The 24,069-nt window shown below is 50.2% G+C and overlaps 2 protein-coding genes across 2 annotated transcripts in view; both read left to right on the forward strand.

Moving 5' to 3' along the window:
- The first annotated feature begins 1,578 nt into the window (after positions 1-1,578).
- Positions 1,579-9,178, forward strand: plrg1 (pleiotropic regulator 1). Its single transcript, XM_066717987.1, has 15 exons — positions 1,579-1,719; positions 2,529-2,635; positions 3,020-3,156; positions 3,663-3,716; positions 3,988-4,081; positions 4,415-4,505; positions 4,637-4,735; positions 4,848-4,940; positions 5,320-5,469; positions 5,577-5,678; positions 5,896-5,998; positions 8,050-8,158; positions 8,310-8,449; positions 8,559-8,752; positions 8,991-9,178. Exons 1-15 carry the CDS (start codon positions 1,711-1,713, stop codon positions 9,048-9,050), a joined length of 1,542 nt encoding a protein of 513 aa, XP_066574084.1. The 5' UTR covers positions 1,579-1,710; the 3' UTR covers positions 9,051-9,178.
- A 5,602-nt stretch (positions 9,179-14,780) lies between these two features.
- Positions 14,781-24,069, forward strand: part of dchs2 (dachsous cadherin-related 2) — a 37,441-nt gene continuing 28,152 nt past the window's right edge. The window contains exon 1 of the mRNA XM_066719519.1: positions 14,781-16,822. Within this exon, the coding sequence (XP_066575616.1) occupies positions 15,080-16,822 (1,743 nt within the window). The 5' untranslated portion in view covers positions 14,781-15,079. The remainder of the gene's footprint in view (positions 16,823-24,069) is intronic.

A 24,069-nucleotide genomic window follows, 5' to 3' on the forward strand; every position in this document is an offset into this window, starting at 1 on the left:
TATTATTATTATTATTATTATTATTATTATTATTATTATTATTATTATTATTATAAAACTAATTCTCCTCACTGCCTCAAAATAGTCGGTTTGTTGTGATTATGATGATGATGACGATGATGAAGATTAATACACTCTGAGGACTAATAATAAATAAGCACATAAGAACATAAGAGCATAAGAAAGTGTACAATTGAGAGGAGCCCATTCTCCCCATCGTGCTCGTTTGGTGTCCATTAATAACTAAGTGATCAAGGATCCTATCCAGTCTGTTTTTGAATGTTCCGAAATTGTCTCTTCAGCCACATCGCTGGGGAGTTTGTTCAGATTGTGACGCCTCTCTGTGTGAAGAAGTGTCTCCTGTTTTCTGTCTTGAATGACTTGAAGCCCAATTTCCATTTGTGTCCCCGGGTGTGTGTGTCCCTGCTGATCTGGAAAAGCTCCTCTGGTTTGATGTGGTCGATGCCATTACTGCCCTTGTTCTCAATTCTACACTATTGACAATATATCCTAACATTCTGTTTGCCTTTTTTATTGCTTCCCCACATTGTTTGGATGGAGAAAGTGAGGAGTCCACATAGACTCCTAGGTCTTTCTCATGCGTTACTTCATCTAGTTCTATTCCTCCCACAGTGTAATTATAGTGGACATTTTTGTTACCTGCATGTATTACCTTGCACTTGTCCACATTGAATTTCATCCGCCAGGTGTCGGCCCACAACTGAATATTATCTAAGTCCCTTTGAATAGCCTGTGCTGCTGAGATTGTATCTGCTGAGCCACCTATTTTAGTATCATCTGCAAATTTGACATGTTTGCTGTATATCCCAGAGTCCAGATCATTAATATAGATTAGAAAAAGCACAGGCCCTAATACTGATCCCTGTGGAACTCCACTAACAACCTCAATCCAGTTAGAAGTGACTCCTCTAATCGACACCCTCTGTTTCCTAGACATCAACCAGTTCATAATCCATCTTCTTACATTACCCTGAATGCCTACAGCTTCCAATCTGAGGATCAGTTTTTGGTGTGGAACCTTATCAAAAGCTTTTTGAAAATCTAAGTATATCTTATCATATGCTTCACATGATCTACAGCTGCAGTTGCATGTTCAAAAAATTCTAATAAATTAGTAAGACATGATCTGCCACGTCTAAACCCATGTTGACTATCTCCAAGAATATGGGTTTCATTGAGATGCTCCTCTATTTTCTGTCTAATCATTTTTTCCAACATTTTACAGGTGATGCAGGTGAGACTGATTGGTCTGTAATTTCCTCGCTCAGTTTTGTCCCCTTTCTTGTGGACTGATATGACATCTGCCATCTTCCACTAAATACTACAGTCTGCCATACGTACTGTATTTTTGTTACAAATTGAGCTATAGACTGTAGTAGTTTTAAAGTGTTTTTTGATAATTAAAGTGTGCTGTGCAGTCTGCTGGTGTCAAATCCAGGCTGTGCTGCTGTGCGGGATGGTTGGCTGTATAACAGCGGCCCTCTGGCCTCCGCTCTCTAGGTGGCGCTGTCACAATCGCTCTATTCAATATGAACTCAGTGCAGCGCGCCCCGGAAGCGGAAGTCAGTTGTTGTTCCGGTTCGTCTCTTCTTCCTGCCGCGGCGCTGTGCTGATCGGCTCGCTTTGCTTTGTTTGGTGCTGATAATACAGCGAGTCCACGGGGAGCAGCCGTCTACACACACGGACAGCATGGTGGAGGTAACCCGAGACAGTGTAGCTGTGTATTGTGTCTTTCTAAAGCATCCGCCGTGTGTGTCGTGAGCCGAGCTGCGCAGTCAGGCCGGGGCGGCATCACGTTTATATCCGTCCGTGTGCTTTGTGTCTGTACAGTGAGAGTCCTGCTCATGGGCTCGTAATACCTCACCGACTGTCCTCTCTGAACACAGACCTCTATCAGTAACATTAGTATTTATTTATTGGCAGACGCGCTTATCCAGGGCGACTTACAGGATACGAGTGCAATAATACAAATCAGATAATACAAATAATACAGTTACAGGTTGAAGTGTACCGACGTGCAGGTGAAATATTCAGACAATATAGATTACGAGGCATCCGCGCAGCTGCACATGGTACACAGCACTGGCGGTGTGAGAGAGCAGTTTAATGAGTGATACACAGAGCTCAGAAAGCTGCTCAAGTCATTCAGTCTGAACGGATGTGATCGCCCATGTGTAGCAGAGCCAGCGGACAGTGTTTACATCCGGGGTTCCCAGCCCCTACCCCGCTGCTTTGTGTACCAGCCGAGCTCTCATGCTTCATTAAACCGCTTTTAAACAAGGGATTTTAAGTATACATTTCTATAAGGAACTTAACTTATGAAAGAACCAACTTTTTGGTTCAAATGTAAGCAAATGACTTAAATTAAGGGTAATTAACTAAGTAATTGAAAGTTCGTCCAATCTGACCTCTGTCTCTGCTGTGTTCAGTGCCAGGAGGTCTCTGTGTATGAGCTGATCTCTCTCTCTCTCTCTCTCTCTCTCTCTCTCTCTCTCTCTCTGTGTCAGGAGGTGCAGAAGCACTCTGTGCACACACTGGTGTTCAGGTCTCTCAAGAGGACTCACGACATGTTTGTGGGGGATCACGCGAAACCAGTCTCTCTGGACGAAGAAAGGTAAGCGCTGTTTACTTCCAACATCGTGTCTTTCTTTTTCAGCTGCTGGTTAGGGCCGACACTGAGCAGTCCAGTGTTAGACATCCCCAGTATTGTTGGCATCTGTGCTCATGTGCCCAGCGTCTGTTACTGTGCTTCACAGGAAAGAGACGAGACCAGTGGTGTTTAAAAGCACTACGATCTTTCTTGGTTAGCATGGCAGAGCAAGCTGCTTTGATTCACCCCTAAAAGGAGAGGTTTTATTTCACTGCAAACTTGGGTTTGGATATTCACTCGTATTCTAGTTTAAACGTGCGAAACCCCCTGCTGTTTGCATGTGCAAGTCGAATGACTGTGTAGGAGGTTCTGAACAGCGCTGTTAATGCCTGCCTCCTGTCCCGGCAGTCACAAGCTGAAGATGGCTCTGAAGCTACGCGCGGAGTACAGCCCCGTGCTGCACATGCCCGTCCTCAAGGAGGGCAAAGACAAGGGCCACCAGGCCTCGGACCCCTACGGCCAGCACAGCTTCTCCGTCGACCCGGGTGAGTCTTTCGGCAGTGAGGCGCCGCTCACGTAGCGTTGTGATCCACCTCCGGGATTCAGTTAAAGCCTGGATTAATTGGTAATGGGTTTAAGGAACTCATCAGGGTACCTGTGGGGTTTTTACTGTAGCAGTCTGGGTGCAGCAGAGTCTCATCTGGGATTGAAGCCCCTCTGGTTACAATCCATGAGTCTCGACCCCTGACCCCAGCTTCACACTAACAAAACAATAACTTATACCTTATACAATAACAATAACTTGCGGTTATAAAGCACAATGAACACAAGAACAATATGACATACACAAGATACACTAAGACAGATGCATTCGGGCGTCCAAACTGTTCAGTATCAGTTCAGTGTGCTATGGCACATCTCTCTGTAGGGGCGCATGCACAGCAGTGTGCTGCAGAACCATTGCTGCAGGTCCGTTTGTGCAGCGCTGCTCCTGTGCCAGAGCAGACAGTGCAGGGTGTTGTGCTGAACCCGGCATGTCTTGTGTTTTCAGGTCACGATGCAGAGTACGTCATCACTGGGACTCACCCGTACCCCTCCGGCCCAGGTACCCCCCGTGCCGGCACTCCCTTCACTCTGCCTTGACATCCCTGTGTTCAGGCTCGTAGAGGAGTCAGTTTCATTACTTTCTGTGCAGCTTTAGATTGGCTGTCTGGTTTCTTTGGGGGGGGGGGGGGGGGGGGGGCATGTGTGCAGTTTATGAAACGGTGACTTTGCTGTGGTCTGATGGGGCTCGGTGCGGGTTCAGTGAGGCGATGGAGCGATTGCACAGGGCTCGTGTTGTGTGTATATTCAGTGTGTTTGTTTCCCCCCCTCAGGCCTTGCCCTCACTGCTGATACCCAGGTCCAGAAGATGCCCAGCGATGCTGGTGTTCAGTCCTTGGCCATGGCACTGCCGCCATCTCAATCAAGGTACTTGTCGCCAAATTAGCACGATGGGTCAAATGGCCTCCTCTCATTTGTAAACTTTCTTATGTACTGCGGCCTCTTCTGTGTCAAGCCCCTGACTGGCCTGCGGCTCTCGAAGCGCACTCTTGTACACGAGTAATTGTCGGCCCGCAATGCTGCTAAAACAACCCCTGGCTGCTGTTGCTGCGCAGGGATTTGTGATTTCTACGTCTGGGTTTTGATCGGGCCTTATGCTTAATTGAGCTAAACCTGCCGATGCAGACAGTGGCGGTCGCATGTGCGATGCTTCGCACTTCCGCCCCCTCTCATCTGACACGGCCCTGTTTCGATCCGCAGGCTGGAGGCCGGCCGCACGGCAGCCGGTGTGGCCGATATCCACCGACACGCCGGCTCTGCAGAGAGGTCCCAGGCCCCCGGACACACCCTGGTGAGTCGGTCAATTGAGCGGTACGCTGCTGTGTGTGTGTCTCATCAAACCGGCGACCCCGGTCTGCACCGCCCTGTATGTGAGCACCCCGGCCGTGTGATGTGTGTGTAATGTGTGCTCTGCTCTTCCAGTCGCTCATGGAGGCGGGAGGGATGAAGAACTCTCTGGTGGCCAGGAAGGCCCCCACCATGCCCAAGCCACAGTGGCACCCGCCATGGAAGCTGTACCGGGTGAGGACACATCACCGCCTGCGCTCCGTTCCATTGTCCACCAGAAATGTGTCCTGGGTCTTGGGGATTGTTGAATAATGTCAATACGATGTCCTGTGTGTTTGTCCTGCAGGTGATCAGCGGACACCTGGGCTGGGTGCGGTCCATCGCGGTGGAGCCGGGGAACGAGTGGTTTGTCACCGGCTCGGCTGACAGGACTATAAAGGTTTGTTCTTGTCCGTGGTGTCTGAGGCAGGCCCCCCCTAAAATCTCCTGTGACTCAGGTGAAAGAGATTGTCCCTGGACTCTGAGTGTCTGTTCTTCCAGAGACAGAACTTCCTGTTGCTCTGCTTGGTGTTTGTTTTGTAACTGGGCTAAACCCTCTGCACTATGCTGGAGGTGCCAGTCTGCCACGCCAGCTCACAGAGCGGTCCTCTGTCCAGTTGAGCTTGGGTGTCATTGTTCCACACATTGCTGTGTTGATTATTTATCTGTGATGCGTGTTGACTGGACTGGGATCGTAGAGGCTTCTCGCCTGTCTGATCTCCTGTCGCACCGTGTCCTGCGAGCCGCGCTCCTGACCCTGAGCGCTCCTCTGTCCACAGATCTGGGACCTGGCCAGCGGCAAGCTGAAGCTGTCTCTCACGGGGCACATCAGCACTGTGCGGGGTGTGGCCGTCAGCTCGCGCAGCCCCTACCTCTTCTCCTGCGGCGAGGACAAGCAGGTCAAGTGCTGGGACCTGGAGTACAACAAGGTAGCGCCCGCCGCTCGCTGGCATGTCTCGCTTTCTCGTTCATTGCATCTATTGTTTGCCTGCCACCCGTTCCTGTCGAATCCTCATTCTCCTGCCCCGCTCTCCAGGTGATCAGACACTACCACGGGCACCTGAGCGCCGTGTACGACCTGGACCTGCACCCCACCATCGACGTGCTGGTCACGTGCAGCCGAGATGCCACTGCGCGGGTGAGCAGGCCGCCGGGGGGGAGTGTCTGTGTGTGTTGGGGGGTGGTTTGTGTGTCGGGAGTCCCGCTGTCTGCAGCATCTCTTGGCTTGTCAGTCTGACGTTTTGAGCACCAGTACGTACATATCGCAGTTAAATAAGTTAAACACGATTGTGCATGATGTTTCAGTTGTGTGCTCCGCTTACTTCTCTGAAGGCGTCTTACCGTGTTTATTGCAGGTGTGGGACATCCGGACCAAGGCCAACGTGCACACGCTGTCCGGACACACGAACACGGTCGCCACTGTCAAGTGCCAATCAGCGGAGCCGCAGATCATCACGGGTACTGTGGGGGGGAATCTCGTACAGTCCCGGTATCGCCCTGGCCAGTTCCACGTGCCCTCAGTCAGGCCAGGCGGGGCCACATTGAGCTTTATGTTATTCCTGCTGTGTGTGCGCTGTCTTCTGATGACTGAACATGTAAACATATGAGCTAGTATGTATTGGGTCGTGTGGACTCCTGAAACCGCTGTCGTTCTTGTGTTACAGTAGACAGGTGCGTCTGTGGTACAGTAGTGTATGCGGTGAGGTCAGGGAATAAAATTAACACCCGCCACCCTCATGCGGGTCGATTTAGCCTGTGGTGGGTAAATCTGTCAATTTTACCAGCCACTTCGGCGGGGAGCCAACAAGGGTACGGAACTCGGATTTTAGTTTCTAATGGAATATTTTTCAGTATATTTAAAAATACGAATTAATTTGTTGACGTTGTACTGTTGATATGTTGGTTGATTTGGCAAACCGCAATGTTTTTTTTAAATATATGGCATCTGGACAGTCTTCGGTCCAGGAGGACAGATTTCATGGCGAGCAATGAAGCAGAAGCAAAGTGGTTAAGGATGTGGAAAAATTATTACTTTTACTTTTCATAGTCATAATTACTGGCTTTTTAATTACCTGGATCAAAGTGTTACAGAATTATAATATGACAAAAGGAAAGAGTAACAACAAACGCATGAATACATACACAGCCAGCTATTGCTATTTTTTCTGTATTTGCTCTAACTCGAGCGCACAGTTCTGTTTCCAAATGCAGAGTCTGAGTGTGGTTTGGAGAGGAAAGGTAAATTGTTTAGCCAAGTAGATTATATCAATTAGCTAGATAGGTACATTTTGTATTTCGCTGTTGTGACCGCAAAACATTGCCTTAACATTAGGGTCCTGGTGGCATTCTTATTGCAGCTCACATTGCTAAACTGGCAACTGAATGAAAATGTATAACAAATGAAAAAGAAAACATATTGGTCGGTCAGTTACAGCTGTAATTGCAAAATATGCCTTTATAAAACAAATAGTCACAACCTTCATAGTTAATTTGAAATTGTGACAATAAACAGCTGTGATAATGTCCGGACAATACTACAAGAGTCTGACACGAGTTGACAGGTCTGCTGTTATTATGCTATTTCCATAAATCTTCTAATGTATTTTTACATTGATATTTATGTAACAAAGTTGTGTTAGATAAGTATTAATCAGTTGCATCAATTACAATGTATTAATTAATGTTTATGATTTGTGATGGAGATGTACATGTTTTGCTGCGTAGCGGAGATTGTGCTGAAGAGAAGCGTGCGGTTTGTTCACATCGTGTCTTTGCTGACGTGCGGTATTGACCAATGGAAAGGATGTTACTGTCTGTCATCATTCCTAGAGATTATATATGTTTTACCCACCACAGACCTAGACTCTAAGGATATCTAGCCAATCCAATGAAATTCTTTTAATGACGTGCAGAAACTCAGAGAAGGGAGTAACACTGAAGAGCAATAATGTCACCATATAGCACCCCTTCTCATGTGTTAGTTTAGTGTGTTGATACAGATCCGCATTAGCTGCCATGTTATTGCATGTGTGATTGATTAATTTGTAAATTATGCTCTTGTACACTCTCTCTATTAGCAAGTGTTATAATTCAACAGAATGCAGTGTTTTGGTCAAAGACCTTATAACACTTGCAAGTAGAGACTGTGGAGCATGTTTTTCTATCCAGATCCTTTTCCCTCCTACACATCCATCTAGTCTACAGGTGTGCAACTAGCGTTTGTTATTGTGATTGATTATTTACCTGAATAAATGCCACGTTTTAACATGGTCACCACACATTTACGCACCCTCATGCACTTTTGGTGATGTTTGCCTTTGTCTGGTAAAAATACCAAGTAGCTGCTAAGTTTTTTCCCTCTACCAGAAACAGTGGCTAGTGGCTGAAAGTTAATTTTATCTCCCGGGTGAGGTGTTGTTTAAATGGGTGTCTGTGGTACAGTAGTGTGTGCGGTGAGATGTGTGTTTAAATGGCGTGTCGGTGACGGGATGTGTGTGTTGTGTTTCCAGGCAGTCACGACACCACGATCCGACTGTGGGATCTGGTGGCAGGGAAGACTCGCGCCACGCTGACCAACCACAAGAAGTCTGTCCGAGCGGTCGTCCTGCATCCCCGACAGTGAGTCCCGGACCGCGTGGGGCGCTCCAGACACCGCCTGGATGCGTCCACCGCTACACCCCACGTGTTCATTTCACCCTCCGAGTGTCGCGCCATCCGCAGCGCCCAGCCTCTCCATGCCGTTTCACATGCGTGTGTCTCACCCTCCCAGGTACACGTTTGCCTCCGGTTCACCCGATAACATCAAGCAGTGGAAGTTCCCGGATGGAAACTTCATCCAGAACCTGTCGGGTCACAACGCCATCATCAACACCCTGGCGGTGAACTCGGACGGGGTGCTGGTGTCCGGAGGTACGCTGGTGTCACGGCCGTCCGGGGCTTTCTAAGCTGGTTCTGGCAGTTCGTTGTTCTAAATGGTTTCGTTTCTGGTGAATACAATCCCGCCTCTCTCCCCCCGCAGCCGACAACGGCACCATCCACATGTGGGACTGGAGGACCGGCTACAACTTCCAGAGGATCCACGCGGCCGTGCAGCCCGGCTCCCTGGACAGCGAGTCGGGCATCTTCGCCTGCATGTTCGACAACTCGGAGAGCCGGCTGATCACCGCCGAGGCCGACAAGACCATCAAAGTGTACCGGGAGGACGACTCCGCGGTGAGGAGAGGGCCCGTCCGCTCGGGTTTCACTCGCTCGTCACTTTACTTACTGCTCTGGTCTGATCTGTCCTCGTGCGTCTGGTCTGTTGTGTGTTACTCTGCGCGTCTGAGAGTACGCAGTGCCCCCCCAAGACGCTGCGGCAAGAGCCAGCGGGTCCTGGACCCGGAGCAGGAAATAAATGAGGGGCGCAGGGGTCAGTCACACGTTTATTTTAATCCTTTTCTCTCTCCTGCAGAGTGAAGAGACGCACCCGGTGAACTGGAAGCCCGAGATCATTAAGCGCAAGAGATTCTAACGGCCTCGTTTGTGGAGGGAAGTCCTGCCATTGCTGGGGGGGTTGATTTGGGGGTTCGTTTCAAAATGCGACTGGCCAGGAATTCCTGTTGTACAGTTTCTACATAATAAATATTTGTATACTTTCAATGTGACTCTTCAGCTGTGGTCCTTTGTGAACCTGTGGATGGATCTGATCTTGGGCTGGAGTGCTGAAATGAAAACTACAACTACAAAAGTGCAGTTCTCATACAGAAGGATGCCTCTCCCCTGAGTGCCAGCTGCTCCGCTGCTCCAGACACTAGGTGCTGGCCTGGCAGTACGCCTGCAGTCCCACCAGCGCCCCATTCTCCATGGCCAGGAACCGGCCCGAGTGCTTGTTCTGCAGCACCACGGCCTGCTCTGCTCTGGTCCCGCTCCTCCGCCCCGCAGGCGCCGGCTTTGGTGTGAACGTAGTCTCCGATGGGGTCGTAGCCTGCGGGCCAGAGAGGGACCAAAAACTGCAGCGGTCCGAAGCCAAACTGGCTTTTCTGGGATCTCATTTCTTGCATCATTTTAAAAGTATATGTTTGGAGAATTGCATGGTCTGGATTTCAGGCGGGCATCTTAAAATGAAAACCAGCTGGCGAAGCTCGGAGGAATGCAGCTGCAGTCCTCCAGAGACGCCGGGCTTTCTGCTCGTCAGTTGTCCTCTGGTCTTAATTGCTTAATTGAAGTTATTTAGACATCATCCATTTTAGTCTCAATCAGCTGCCCCTGGTCTCGATTTGAACCCACAGAATGAGTGTCGAGAGAGTGTCTCCTGCAGTGTCCCGGCACTCCGCTCACCCAGGTACCTGTTTGTCACGTTGTGGTACCGCTTGCACTCGCTTTTAATCTCCTCCCAGAAGCTGTTGTCTCCGGGCGTGTCGTGCAGCTCCACCGAGTTTCTGGTGTCGCCGGCAGGGGGGTGCTTCTGCTCCCCTGTAACATCACACACCCACCCACACACACTGTTACTAGTGCTACACTGCTGAACACACACACACACTTATTAGTGCTATCTGACGGGGATTAAAAGGACTAATATTATAAGTACTGTCTGAAAAGATGTCTTGAGTAATTGCTGGAAGGAGGTCAGGGACTCTGCTGTTTTGACTTCGGTGGGCAGGTCTTCCTCCATTTAGGGGCCAAGGAAGAGAAGGGGCGGCTCTGGAGGAAGGAGAGTGGAGAGGAGGCAGAGTTAGTCTTCTGGCACTGGAGGAGCGCGGTGGTCTGGAGGGGATGTATGGAGAGACGAGTGTCTGAAGGTAGCTTGGTGCAGTGTGGTCAAGACAGCGGTAGGTGAGGGTCAGTGTCTTGAACTGAATGCGTGCCGGTATTGGGAGCCAGTGGAGGGAGCGGAGCAGTGGAGTAGCGTGTGTGAATCGGGGCAGAGAGACGCCAGACGAGCCGCAGAGTTCTGGATGAGCTGGAGCGGCGGGTAGTAGTTGCAGGCAGGCCGGCCAGGAGGGAGTTGCAGTATCCAGGTGGGAGAGGACCAGGGACTGGACGAGCAGCTGAGTCGAGTAGTCGGTGAGGAAGGGATGGATCCGGCTCAGGAAGAATCTGCAGGTGCGCGTCAGCGTGGTGATGTGCTGGGAGTAGGAGAGCGCAGGATCGAGGATGACTCCTAGATTTTTAGCGGATTTTTAGATTTAGCGGAAGAAGAAGGAGAGAGTGTGGTGGATTCCAAGGGGATTGAGATGGGGAGGTCAGCAGAAGGTGAGGAAGAGTGGGGGGAAAACACAAGATCCAGTTTGGAGAGGTTAAGCTTGAGTGCATCCAGGCAGAGATAGCAGACAAGCAGGAAGAGATGCGAGAGGGGATGAGAGGGTCAGAAGAGGGAAAAGACAGGAAGATCTGGGCATCATCAGCGTAGAAGTGGTAGGAGAAACCATGGGATGTGATGAGGAGCCCAGGGAGCGAGTGTAGAGAGAGAACAGGAGCGGGCCCAGGACGGAGCCTTGGGGTACACCCGTGAGGAGAGGCTGGGGGGGGTGGATGAGGAACCTCGCCATGTCACTTGGTAGGACCGGTCACTGAGGTATGAGGAGAACCAGGTGAGAGCAGTCCCAGAGATTCCAAGGTCAGCGAGACAGGATAGGAAGATGGAGTGATCGACGGTGTCAAATGCTGCGGAGAGGTCAAGGAGGATGAGGACGGAGGAGAGGGAGGCGCCCGAGCACAGCTGAGGGAGTCAGTGACAGCCAGGAGAGCCGTCTCAGTGGAGTGAGCTGTGCGGAAGCAGAGGATCAAGGAGTGAGTGTTGGGACAGAAAGTAAGAGAGCTGACGGTGGACCGCCCGCTCAAGAGTCTTTGAGAGGAAGGGGAGTAGGGAGACAGGGCGGTAGTTCTGAGGAGAGGTGGGGTCAAGGGTTGGTTTCTTGAGCCGACGACAGCGGCTTGTTTAAATGCAGAGGGGAAACGGCCAGAGAGGAGTGAGGAGTTGAGGAGGGAGGAGATGAAGGGGAGAAGATCAGGAGCGGTTGCTTGGAGGAGGTGAGAAGGGAGAGGGTCCAGGGCACACGTTGTAGGTTTGTGATGTAGGAGGAGAGTGGAAACTTCAGCATCTGAGAGAGGTGGGAATGAAGAAAAGGAAGCTTGATAGGTGGGAGGTTTGGGTGAGATAGGAGAGGAGTAACCACTGTTACTACTGCTGCACTGCTGAACACACATACACACAGCCGTATGGCCTGGTTCTGGCCTGACTGGACCTGAAGAACCCTGCCGTAATGTGATCCAGCAGAAACTGGAAGCTGGTGTGTTAAGTTGTTAGAAGTGTTGATCCCCCCCTGTCAGGAGCTCTTGTTGGAGTTGTGCTGTGTCTTCAGGCCACAGCCCGCCTAGTGTCCTCTTGTCCCCAGCAGTGCTAGTTCCTGGGGCACAGTCAGCTGTCAGGGACGGATGGTTCAATCTTGGACTCGCAGCAGAACTGTTCCCTCGCTGTTGTCTCCAGTCCCAATAGCATCAGGCCTCTCCACTCACCGTGTGTCCAGCACAAGCCCGTGTCGGGTCTAGTGGAGACGGGGCGAGGCGGCGTGCTCAGTGGACTCCCACGGGTACAGGCCCATGCCGGCGTGGCGGAACCCTCTCCCGGGCTGCTTGCGCAGGGGTCGGCGTGGCCCCTGGTCCAGCTCTTCCTTGGGGCCAGGGGCCACGGTCAGCAGGTGCCCCGCATTGAACATGGTTTCATCGCCCAGGGACTTCACGCACTGCTTGAAATGGGCATCACTTTTGTCTGCATTTGTAACGTGTACAACAGTGGAAATCAATGCCCACTTGTGCCATAACATAATAACATAATATTGCCACTGAACTGTCACACGGGTGTGAATTGAGCTGTAGAAGGAGGAGGCTGATCTGTGCCAAAATTAAGATGAACGTGATTATGAAGATGATTATGAAGAGGATCATGTGCACTGGATAGGACAATAAGTGCACTGACTACCACCCACTAGCTCTGATTGACAGAGTTCAATGTTTGGTCACATTGAAAAGAAAAAGAAAAATACAAGAGACGCTATGAAATGTGAATAGCAGAGACAAACAGGTAATAAATATATACATGTTGAAACTAATGAATGAATAAATACATGTTGAAATAAATAAACAAATAAATAGATGAATACATAAATAGAAATGCCTAAATGTCCATGTATTTGTTTAATCGTGTATTTATTTTGTCTATTTAAATTTCAGCATGGATAGTCCTCCATACTCTGAAACCGTGTAACTCCATGAAATTAAATCTATTTGTAAAAAAATATATATACCTAAAAAACATCATCCATACAACATAATTGGACCACACACTCTGGAGCCTCGCTACAGGCGCAGCGGTGCTTCTGCATTGTGACGCGGGAGAAGGGGTTCGAGTTCCCGCCGCGGCCAGACGCCCGAGTCGTTACATTATGAATACAGCCTCCCGATATCTGTATATGTATGTGTACTATAGCTCCACAATACATTGTATAAAATTGTTGCAATAAAGTAACATCTAGGACTTAATCTAACACCTCCCTTAATCTACAGATACTGTGTGAGCGAGCAGATTTGTCTCTACATTTTCCCGAATAAAATCAAACAAAACACAATATGGAAACTATTGAGTTTTAACTTCCGTTGAAACACGTCTGTCCGCCATCGCTCTGCGTCTGACTTTCGACCACTTTCTGTGGCAACATTGTAAAAGCGCACAGTCTGCATCTTCATCCTCATCATCATCACTGGTATTATTTGAGTCCAAATTATGATGTATGGATGATGTTTTTTAGGTATATATCTATTTATTTATTCATCTATTTGTTTATTTATTTCAACATTCATTTATTAATTCATTAGTTTCAACATATATGTATTTCTTGTTTGTCTCTTCTATTCACATTTCTCAGTGCGCTTCTACATCTCGTACCGTCTCTTGTATTTCTTTATTTTTCTTTTCAATGTGACCAAACATTGAACTCTGTCAATCAGAGCTTGTGGGCGGTATTCAGTGCACATAATCATCTTCATGTTCACGTTCATAATCCTCTTCATAATCATGTTAATAATCATCTTCATGTTCATGTTCATCTTCATAATTATCTTCATGTTCATAATCTTTTTTTGGCACTGATCACCCTCCATAGCCAACACGGGCAGTATATTGTAAAAAGCTCCGCGCTTCTCTTAAAGTGTGTAAAAGACTATCACCTGCAGGGGGCGCAAACGAGCTGTTTTTAACTTCACAGACGAGCTTTTCAAACTTCTTCCACTTTGAAATCTGGATGTATTATTATTATTATTATTATTATTATTATTATTATTATTATTATTATTATTATGTGGTTATTTCCATTGTTTAAAGTTGTTTGACAGCACCTGCAACAATACTAACGCACCGTGTTGTTTCTGATCAACGACATAAGGACAGGATCGTTGCAACAAAATATGAATTGATATATTGTGGAGAGGAATTGTTTAAATGAAATGACTTGGGTTCAATCAAGATCCCCGAGCATGTTGAACTCTCTCATGCAGCTCTCACCCCGGAGGACAGTTTTATCTCGTTTAAATTGATCATAAATAGGCTAAATATGCAAACATTCACTATTTATCAATCTATGTTCTGCACAGTTATTAAGACTAAGTTTCGAAATGTGATCAGATAATGTTGTTCTGCTTCTTCTTCTTCTTCTTCTTCTTCTTCTTCTTCTTCTTCTTCTTCTTCTTCTTCTTAATTTCTTAGCAGACCCCCTTGTCCATGGCTACTTACAAAATATAAGCGCAATACAAGGTATAATACATTTTACAAATTCACAGTTTACACAAGTGTATATGAGATATACAGTAAACAGTATATAAGGTCAGCTGAGTGCAGACTAGAGCTAGAGAAAAGTCACAGTTGCGAGCTGAGGGAGAGGGAGCACAGGGGACAATACGAGTGCTAGTCCTGCAAAGGCAAGAGTATGACAACCCGCTGCAAGTGCAATCTTACAGGAGAGCAAACGACTAGCTGAATGTGCGTTATAATGACATGTTCTGATTAATGTTTAATCGCGGCAGATCCCGGCGGGTTGACACAGGACTGATAATAACTATAATGACCTGTATTTCTGTACCTCGTCACCGACAGAAAGGACCCCCGTGACGCGTGGTGTAAACCGCCTGCCTTTGATCGCGCCGCCGCGTCTGTGGCACCTGCAGCAGTGATGACGTCACCAGGCTCATGTGACCCGGGGCCAGCCGGCCAGCCGCGGGACAGAGACGGCCGCCAGAGCCGAGCCGACCGCGCCGGGACAGGGACTGCGCGGAGACACTGACTGGCACTGCCCGGACGAACCGACACCAGCGGGAGCAGGACGAGGTGCAGCCCGCAGCCGCGCAGTGCGGGCAGGATGGACTCGGACAGACATCTGCCTGGGGAAGCTGCGAGCTGACGCCTGCTCTGGGAATGTGTGCAGCTCCAGAGAATGAGGTGCGCGTTTGACATCTATAACATTCTTTCCTTAATGAAGTAATTGGTTAATTGATTAAAATAAGCACAGCACAATGGAGGGCTCCGCAGTGCGCACCTCTGCGCTCGCTGCGCTGGTGCTGGCAGCCGTGCTGTGCGCTCAGTGCTCCGGCCAGGTGTACAACCTGACCCTGTCTATCGAGGAAGGGCTGCCGGCCGGCACCATCGTGGGGGACATCAGGGCCGGGCTGCCGGAGGACACCCCCCACAGCGGCTTCTTCATCTCGGAGAGCAGGGAGTCCGACGTGTTCAGAGACCTGGACATCGACGGGGACTCGGGGATCATATCCACCACGGCGCCGCTGGACCGGGAGAGCAGGGACCGCTATGAGTTCGTGGCGGCCACCCTGACGGGGGAGGTCATCAGGGTGCAGATCTGGGTGCGAGACGTGAACGACCACGCACCCGTGTTCCCCCGGGCTGCCCTGCAGCTGGACGTGTCAGAGCAGAGCCCGGCCGGGACGCGCTTCCAGCTGGAGCGGGCGCGGGATCAGGACGAGGGCGAGTTTGGGATCAGCGGGTACCGCATGGTGGGTGCGGTGAGCTGGGGGCCCTTCCAGCTGGACTACAGGAAGGGCGGCAGCGAGGTGTTCAGCCTGGACCTTGTGCTGTCCGGCCAGCTGGACAGGGAAGCGGTGGACGCCTACTCCCTGGTGATCGAGGCGTTTGATGGGGGCAGCCCTCCGAAGACAGGTCGGCTGCGGGTGGAGGTCAGCGTCTTGGACGAGAACGACAACCCGCCCGCCTTCAACCAGACGGAGTACCGGGCGCTGGTGTGGGAGAACGCCCCTCCACTCACACCCGTGTGCCAAGTCTTCGCCACAGACCGGGACCTGGGCCTCAACGGCCGGGTTGTCTATGAGATTAACCGGCGCCAGAGCGACCCCAGGGAGCTGTTCGCCATCGACGGCAGCACCGGGGTCATCAGGGTCAACAAGCCGCTGGACTACGAGACGCAGCCATTCCACGAGTTGATCGTCCGGGCCCGGGACGAGGGCGCCCAGCCGGAGTACGCCACCACCCTGGTGGTGGTGAAGGTGCGAGACGTCAATGACAACAGCCCGTCCATCAGCGTAATGTTCCTCAGCGAGTCCGCGGAGCCCGAGGTGTCTGAGGGGGCGGCCGTGGGGGACTATGTGGCCCGGATTTCGGTGTCTGACCCGGACCTGGGGGACAGTCCGGGGCTCAGAGTCTCTCTGGAAGGCGGCGAGGGACACTTCGCCCTGAAACCATCCGACAACTTCCTGTACTTCCTGTGTGTGGACGGGCCGCTGGACCGGGAGGCGGTGGACCTGTACGAGCTGAAGGTGGTGGCCGCTGACCTGGGCTCCCCACCGCTGTGGAGCGAGAGCACCTTCTTACTCAGGGTGACGGACGAGAACGACAGCCCCCCGGCCTTCACGGAGGCGCGGTACATGGTGAGCGTGCGGGAGAACATGGCGCTCGGGACGGCTCTGCTGCAGGTCCACGCCCGGGACCGGGACGAGGGAGTCAACGCCGCTGTCCACTACTCCATCGCGAGTCTGGACCGGCCTGCCCTAGTCAGCATCGACGCTGCATCGGGCCTGATCACCACAGCGGCGCGGCTGGACCACGAGGAGGTCGCCGTAATCCGTTTTGTGGTGGTGGCTGAGGATGGGGGCAGCCCTCCGCTGTCCTCGACGGCCGCGGTCACCGTCCACGTGGAAGACATCAACGACAACAAACCCGTGTTTGAGCGCCAGCTGTACAACGTGTCGATCCCAGAGCACTCGCCTGTCGGGAGCTGCTTCCTGCAGGTAAGGAAACGGGCCGCCGTGGGGGAGGCAGCTGTGGTCTCCTGTGCTGAGTTTTGTATTTGTGCTTGTTCACTACAACTACTACTACTACTAGCCTACTACTACTGCTACTACTAGCAATAATAATAACCTTACATGATGACAGTCCAGTCCTTTTTCTCTTTTGAAACTTGGAAAGCTGTTTTCAGTTGTGTTGTGTCTTTATGAGTGAAACACAAAGTTGTGTCTCTGTGGGCAGGATTAGTTGTGTCTGTGTTATTGAGGTTATAAACAGACCCGTACAGGAGCCGCTACGAGACACAACGCAGTAGGACATTAAGACAAACAACGTGAACATCTGCACCTGTAATATTGTGCACAGTTGTTTAAATGCCAGGCACTGACACAGGCAACTACACAAGGCTGTCAGGGAGGCCTAGAGCTCTCCTTGATGAGTTTAAGATTAACTGGGCTGCTGGTCATATTTGACCTGTGTGCACTTTTCAGATCGGTGTGAACAAGGGGACCGACTTCCCCAAATTCTTTTCTCATCTCTTCCATTTGCACATTATTCTCCTGTGTCGTTCCTGCCCTGGTGGGGGGGTGGGCGACTGTGTAGCGCTGCTTGTTTCTCTTTGTGAATTAGCTTTGGGACACGGGCACTGGTTTACTGCGGAGAAGTGTTTAGCAACTGATGAGAGAGAGAGAGATCGAGAGAGGGAGAGACAGAGGCACAGTTGTAACGTGTTCTCAGACGTGGGATGGAGGGGATGAGACACTTGGCTGGTGTCATACGGGAACGGCAGCTCCGGCTCCTGCCTGGCTCTGCCCCCACACCCCTCGCTGGCACTCGGAGGCAGCTGTCCGTCCCCCAGCTGCGGCAGTTCACCCACTCGGTCCGGGGACAAAGCCCTCAGTGTGGCCGAGCCCCTGCCCGCCGCTAACGAGCCGCTCTGGCTCTGCGCATTGATATGACCTGACAGGACTTGGGGCCCGGTGCCACCGCCACGTCGCACCATTGTTCCCTCGCCTGGCACGGCTGGGGGAGACGCACAAAGAGCCCTTCAACTGCCAGCGCAGGGGAGAGCAGGCTGGTCAGCTTTGCACACTGTCGCATCTCTGAGTACATAAATAGCACACACACACACACACACACACACACACACACACACACACACACACACACACACAGCTCTCATATTTACGCAGCGGACGGCATGTCGGATTAGCTCACTGCCAGCACATCTCAGACCCTTCACTGTGCCCAGGTCCAGTTACCAAAAAGTAATTAAATCTGAAAGAAATACAACTTAATTAAATCTACAAGAAGTGCACAATCCTCTTAAGAGACTAAGCCCCCTCCCCCTCCCCGGCCTCTTCGGTTGAAGCCTCGCTGGGGGGGTTGTGTGACTGAGCCTTGTCCAGCCTGCGGTTCTGCTCAGTTATTGTCTCTCGGGATCAATACCTCACCGCTATGTGCTGAGGCGTTTATCCAGGAGCGTCACTGTACCAGACACGGCTGAACCATTTACTGCATTTGTTTTAAACATGAGGCTCAAACTGAGAGAAAGATGATCTGCTATAAGTGGTTTACAAAACACACACACTCACACACTCACTCACCCACACACACACACACATCTAATAAACAGTACAAATGTGAGATCCTTGTACTTTTCTTGTGCCAAAATCTATTATACATTTACAATATATGGGACGGACACAAGCGGGTGCCAGGTCTCCAGGCATTCAGGAGAGATAACAGGAGACACCTCTTTACACAGAGAGTGGCGGGGGTCTGGATTGGACTTGATGTGATTGACTCAGATAACCGTGTGGTTGTAATAACTACACAAGACCCCGCGGGCTAACGGCCTCCTGTTGCTTGTGTCCTGTGGGTCTTGTCTGCTGCTCGGACTCAGCTGTGTGGCGGGACGGTCATTCTCGTGCCTCAATGTCTTTCTTTGCTGTTAATTTTACTTTTTCTCTCTAGTGGGTAATTTTCTGCAGTGTTGGATTTCCTCTGAACTGCATTTTCTGAACTGTAAGGCCTCTCAGTGTCTCAGACCCCAAACCCCAAACCCAGTTTATTTTTGTGACAGAGAAGACAAAGTCATTATAAAACTCTTCGAAGGCTGAGTCCCTCTCTCACAGGGCTTGTGGGGAGCGAGTGTCTGAGCCCTACGGTTACAACGCACACAGTAACGACAATGGAGGAACCCCATTGTGTACTGTGTGTGGTTTTAATGGTGAATACAATAGCTGTGGTCTTGAAACACCGACACAGCTGGCGGAGTTGTGTCTCCTGAGCTCATGCATACGCAGAATAAGAAAAAGAGCATTGCGTGTCTCCCCTAAAAAAACAAACTCCCTAATTATCTGGTTCCCCGTCTTCTCTTAATTTTATCCACATGTCAAACTCATTTACTGACACTCAGGTCTTCAGCCATTGTGGGCTGGGGGGCCGATAAGTGCGTCACGTTACCCAGCATCCTCTCCTGCAGGGGACCAGGCCGCTGACACATTCATGAAGAGGAGCGCAGTTTTTTGAATTCATGGGAACTGAATCAGCCATCAGCTCAGCCTGTCAGCCATGCGACGCGTGTGCAGTGTGTCACTCTGTGCATTGTTGTTAGAGGACTGTGTTGCAGCAGAGTAGAAGTGTGTCTGTGGACCCGACACTGTTCTGTAATTGAAGCACAGAGTTGTTCACAGCTTCGAGCGCCACCGAGACCTTGAACGATGGCACGGGTCCAGCACTTCCTCTCACATCCACATTCCTGAGCGTGACGCCGCCTTTTACAGCCCGGAGACCAGATTCAAAGATCGCCGGGAGCTGGAGAGTCCCGCAGCTCTGTGATAAGGAGAGAGCAGTTAAAAAGAGCCGATATCGCCCTGTGTGTGTTTGCATTTCACATGGCTTTGAACTGGCTCTCCAGAGGACTCGGCCGTGTGTGTGTGCGTGTGCATGTGTGTGTGTGAACAGCTCTGAGCTCTATGAGCTGCTGGGAGGAGATTTCTCTAAAGCAGGAACATGTAGAGATGCATTCACTGTTCCCCTGGATGGCCCATCTCTGTTTGGCAATGATTTGACAGAGTTAGGGCTCAGAAATCAGGCCAAGCTTTCACAAATCAGAGTCTAGCAAAAGCAAAGTTGGCTTTATAGCACTTTAATCTGTACAAATCTCTGGTTGTCAAATCCGGGAATGAGTGACACAGGGAAATGCTTTTTTCAAAAATGTTGAAAAAACTTGTGGTACTTGACCTATTCCTGCCACAGTTTTGGATAAGATCATATAAATAAGTGAATCGATAAGTACATGTTCTCTCCGGGCTGAGACATCCTGGTGCTCACTCTTATCCCGTCCCCTCTGGTCTCACACACCTATCCCGGCCTAATCTGTGAGTGGGTGTTTGTGGGGAAAAAACCCAACGAGCTGATTAGCTTCATGAGAGCGTTATAGCTGAACACCTCCCAGGCCAGGCAATAAATCTGATTACACAGCAGATGTCCTGAGATTTAGAGGAGCACACAGCGCCATGGAGCCACGGAGAAGAGGAAATGGGCTGCGGGGGACACTGCTGCGGGCGGGGGGGCCCAGCGCTGTCTCTCGGGCTGTTAAAGCCCGTCTCAGGCAGCCTTGGACAAGATTATTCATTAAAAACAATTAAAAACAAAAACAATGTCATGTTGAATTCATCTCCACTCGTATGGGGAATGAAAAAAAAAAAACCAGCGGCCTGAAACACAAGAGTGAGTCTTTCAGTGAGTTCAGTGAGCGCCATGAGCATTACCCTGCCCTCGTTAGGAAGGACGGATGTGAAGCTGGCATGGTGAGGCGTTGGTTATGAATTTGGACCCCTGCCTTCTGGTCGCAGAGAAAAGAACGACAATAGAGATGCTCCATTAAGCGTGTTAACGCTGTGTTGACCATGTGTAAACCCTGCTCTCTGGCCGCACTTGTGTGCGGTCTGGCTGCCTGTCTCTTCCTGGTTAAGGACACAGTTTGTAACGCTACTAATTTGCGTCATCAATGACTGCAGTCCGTGTTCACTGTCCGACTCCTGTTGTAGTTTGTGCTGTGAATCCCCACCTTGGACAGGAAGGTGTCCCTCATGGGGACCCAAACCCAAAAGAGAGACAGAATAAGGACGGACCCCCGGGGGGCCAAAGGAGCCGTTTCTGGCCTCAGCAGCCCATCGCCCTGATCTCCTGTCAGAGCTGCGGTGACTGAACAAGCTGAACTCCCGTTACGAGCAACTACACTCTCACACACACACACCCCCATTATGACCAATTACACTCACTCAGTAACGCACACAAACACGCGCTCTGCTCTTAAACTCATTACGAGCAATTACACTCACACACACACGCACACACACTCACTAACACACACACTAACACTAATACACACACGCCCTGCTCTTAAGCCCATTACAAGCAATTACATTCACTCACACACACACGCTCACTCACACTCACACACACACAAACTATCAGATACTCACACAAACATACAAACACTCAGACAGTCACACAGAGGATAGCACACACAAAACACACTATTTATTGTTTTGCCTCTCACGGCTTCTCACAAACAGCACAACTCCTGCTGGTGGTCTAACGCACACAAGGGAGTTGTGTTATTCATTGTGTACTCGTGCATTGCTCAGCTCTCTCGTGTGTCTCCCTGCCTGTAGTGCTGGACCGGGGACTTGAGTCCCTGCCGCTGACGAGGGTCTAATTGGTTTAGGATTAAACCGCAGGCCCCAGTGTTTGGACTGAGCTATTTCAGTTACAGAACCATCTGGGCTCTGAGCGCTGTGTGTCGTTTGTGAGGTGTAATGGGGGGGGGTCTTTAGTCATTGTTGTCAGAGCTGGGATTAAGACTCTCACTGCACAGCTGGGTGATCCAGTCCAGGTGTCCACAGCTCCTTTTTAACACACACCTCAAGTGTGTGACCTAACTGTGGGACGGTGTATTGGACCAGCGCTGTCTTGGGTTTACTGTTTTAGTGCCATTTTAAAAGGCTGTGCTGAGCATTTGTGTCTGATGCTTTCTGAATGTTGACTTCATTATCAGCTGGACAGAGTTCTTGTGAGTTTCCCTGGGTGCAGTGGGTGTATAAATCTGGTGGTCCGGGTTATAAATGTTTCTGATAAAGGCTGAGAGGCCGTGGGGGGACTGGACCCCAATCCTTGGACGGGGGAGGGTTTTTCACTTGGTTTGAAAAGTTCAGTATCTTTGTGAGACGCCCCTACAGTGGGGCGAGGGCAGTAAAGCTCGGTGTAAGCTCACGACAAACTGTCCGCTTTCTGTGCAGCCTCATCGCTAAGCCCTCAACGGATAAAACAAAATGTGCTCGTCTTGTTTAAGAGTCGGTGCCAAGATGGACTTTCTACGGGACAGAGCTTTGCATCATGGGTCCTGGCGCTGGACTCCTCCGAGCTGAAGGGGGAAAGAGGGACGGAACCGTACACAGACTGAAACTTGGAACAGTCTTGACATGGAAATCAAATGAAAATTATCTTTTAGTGTCTTTGTTATCAGAGTGCAATTAACACTATTATAATTCGTCCTTTCATTTTGAATCTCTTGGACATTTTCTGTGAATCTGGACATATTAAGGACAGTGCCTCACAAAACCCTTTGTGACCTGTGACCTCATTATTACTATTTTCCCTTTCAGTTTCGTTCATAGTTAAAAACATCCCTCTCTCTATAGTGTAGTGAATGATGCCCTTTCTTTACTTTAAAAAGATTCTTGTAGCTTCAGTAAAATGGTGCTGTTTAACGATTGAGCACCTCGTATTCGCAGACAGACTAATTTTGTTTGTTTGTGTTTTATTTTCATGCCCAGTTTTGGCGAGTTGGACCTTAGGGTTGAATGAACCGAGACGGCGGCCTCCTCCTGCATTGGCAGCGCTGATCAATGCCAGGGCGGCTCCAGCTTCATTGTGAAAGTTCTTCAAAGTGAAATAATAAAACGGTTAAGTGCAGGGCGGCCCTGTGATCTGGCGCTCATCGTCGGGGGGGTGTTGTGATAGTGCTTGTACAGCAGGTGCGTGACTTGATTCAGCCTATCTATTGTTTGCAAACACTGTCCAATGTCCAAGGTGTCTGAGAAGCACGGCACTGTTATGATTTAGTGCTCTATGACTAAACAGTTTATCTGGTACAGCGCGGTTTCTCTTTCTTTCCCCGACGTGCTGAAAACTTGCCTCACGGTGTGCCTCGTGCGCCTTGGCTTGGTGGAGCAGGTCAGTCTTCAGTGTGTTGAACTGCGGCGACACAGAGAGGAAGTCAAGTCACCAAAGACCGACCGTGTGTTAATATCCTCTGAACTGTGATGTGACCAAATGGGATGTTTTTTTAGCAAACACACCAGGTCACAAGTCCATTAATAACTGAGTGATCCAAGGATCCTATCCAGTCTGTTGGATCAAGTCCCCACGTAGTCTCCTCTGTTCCAGGGTGAAAAGGTTCAGGTCCTCAGTCTCAGTAGGACATTCCCTTCAGACCTGGAATAAGTCTGGTTGCTCTCCTCTGAACTGCCTCTAGAGCAGCGATATCTTTCTTGAAGTGTGGAGCCCAGAACTGTCCACAGTATCCAGATGAGCTCTAACTAGTGCATTGTACAGTCTGAACATCACTGCCCTTGTTCTCAATTCTACACTTTTGACAATATACCCTAGCATTGTGTTTGGATGGAGAAAGTGAGGAGTCCACATAGAGTCCTAGGTCTTTCTCATGCGTGACTTCTTCCGGTTGTTGTGTCCAGAGTGGACAATGGTGTGGGGGGGCAGTGACTTCCCCTGCGGCTGTCACACAAGGTGCAGACTGCTTCGCCAGTAAGAGACTTGGCTCTTTGTCCGAGGGAACTTAACACACTTTCTGCCCAGCGATCCCCTGCCTTGTGCCGCAGATTAATGCTAATCCCCCCCAATTAATTAAGCCTGCGTTTTGGTGCCCCTGGCATCTCTGCCCACGGCTATTGTCCCTTAGCCCTTAATGTTTTAACAGGATGAGGATTATCCCCGAGGAGCTGCAGATGGCAGGGTGGCACTGTGGGCAGGAGACCTGTGTCAGCAGAGGCCGTGTTATGATTCATATCAGCTGCAGGGCTGGCGATATGTCTAACTGAGCGCCGGCTGTCCTGTGTGCCTCGGCAAACCTTCCTCAAATGCCTCACCGATGATAATCACAGGGGAGGCCATGACTGAGTCGAGGGTCGTTGTAAATTCAATAACACAGTAATACAAA

This window comes from Amia ocellicauda, chromosome 12, assembly GCF_036373705.1.
Source record: "Amia ocellicauda isolate fAmiCal2 chromosome 12, fAmiCal2.hap1, whole genome shotgun sequence".
NCBI lineage: Eukaryota > Metazoa > Chordata > Actinopteri > Amiiformes > Amiidae > Amia > Amia ocellicauda.

Excerpts from the sequence above, each read along its gene's own strand:
- plrg1 (XM_066717987.1), top strand. Across the intron at positions 4,941-5,319 it reads CGGCTGACAGGACTATAAAG|ATCTGGGACCTGGCCAGCGG; the intron begins GTTTGTTCTTGT and ends CTCTGTCCACAG. Across the intron at positions 8,159-8,309 it reads GTCGTCCTGCATCCCCGACA|GTACACGTTTGCCTCCGGTT; the intron begins GTGAGTCCCGGA and ends TCACCCTCCCAG.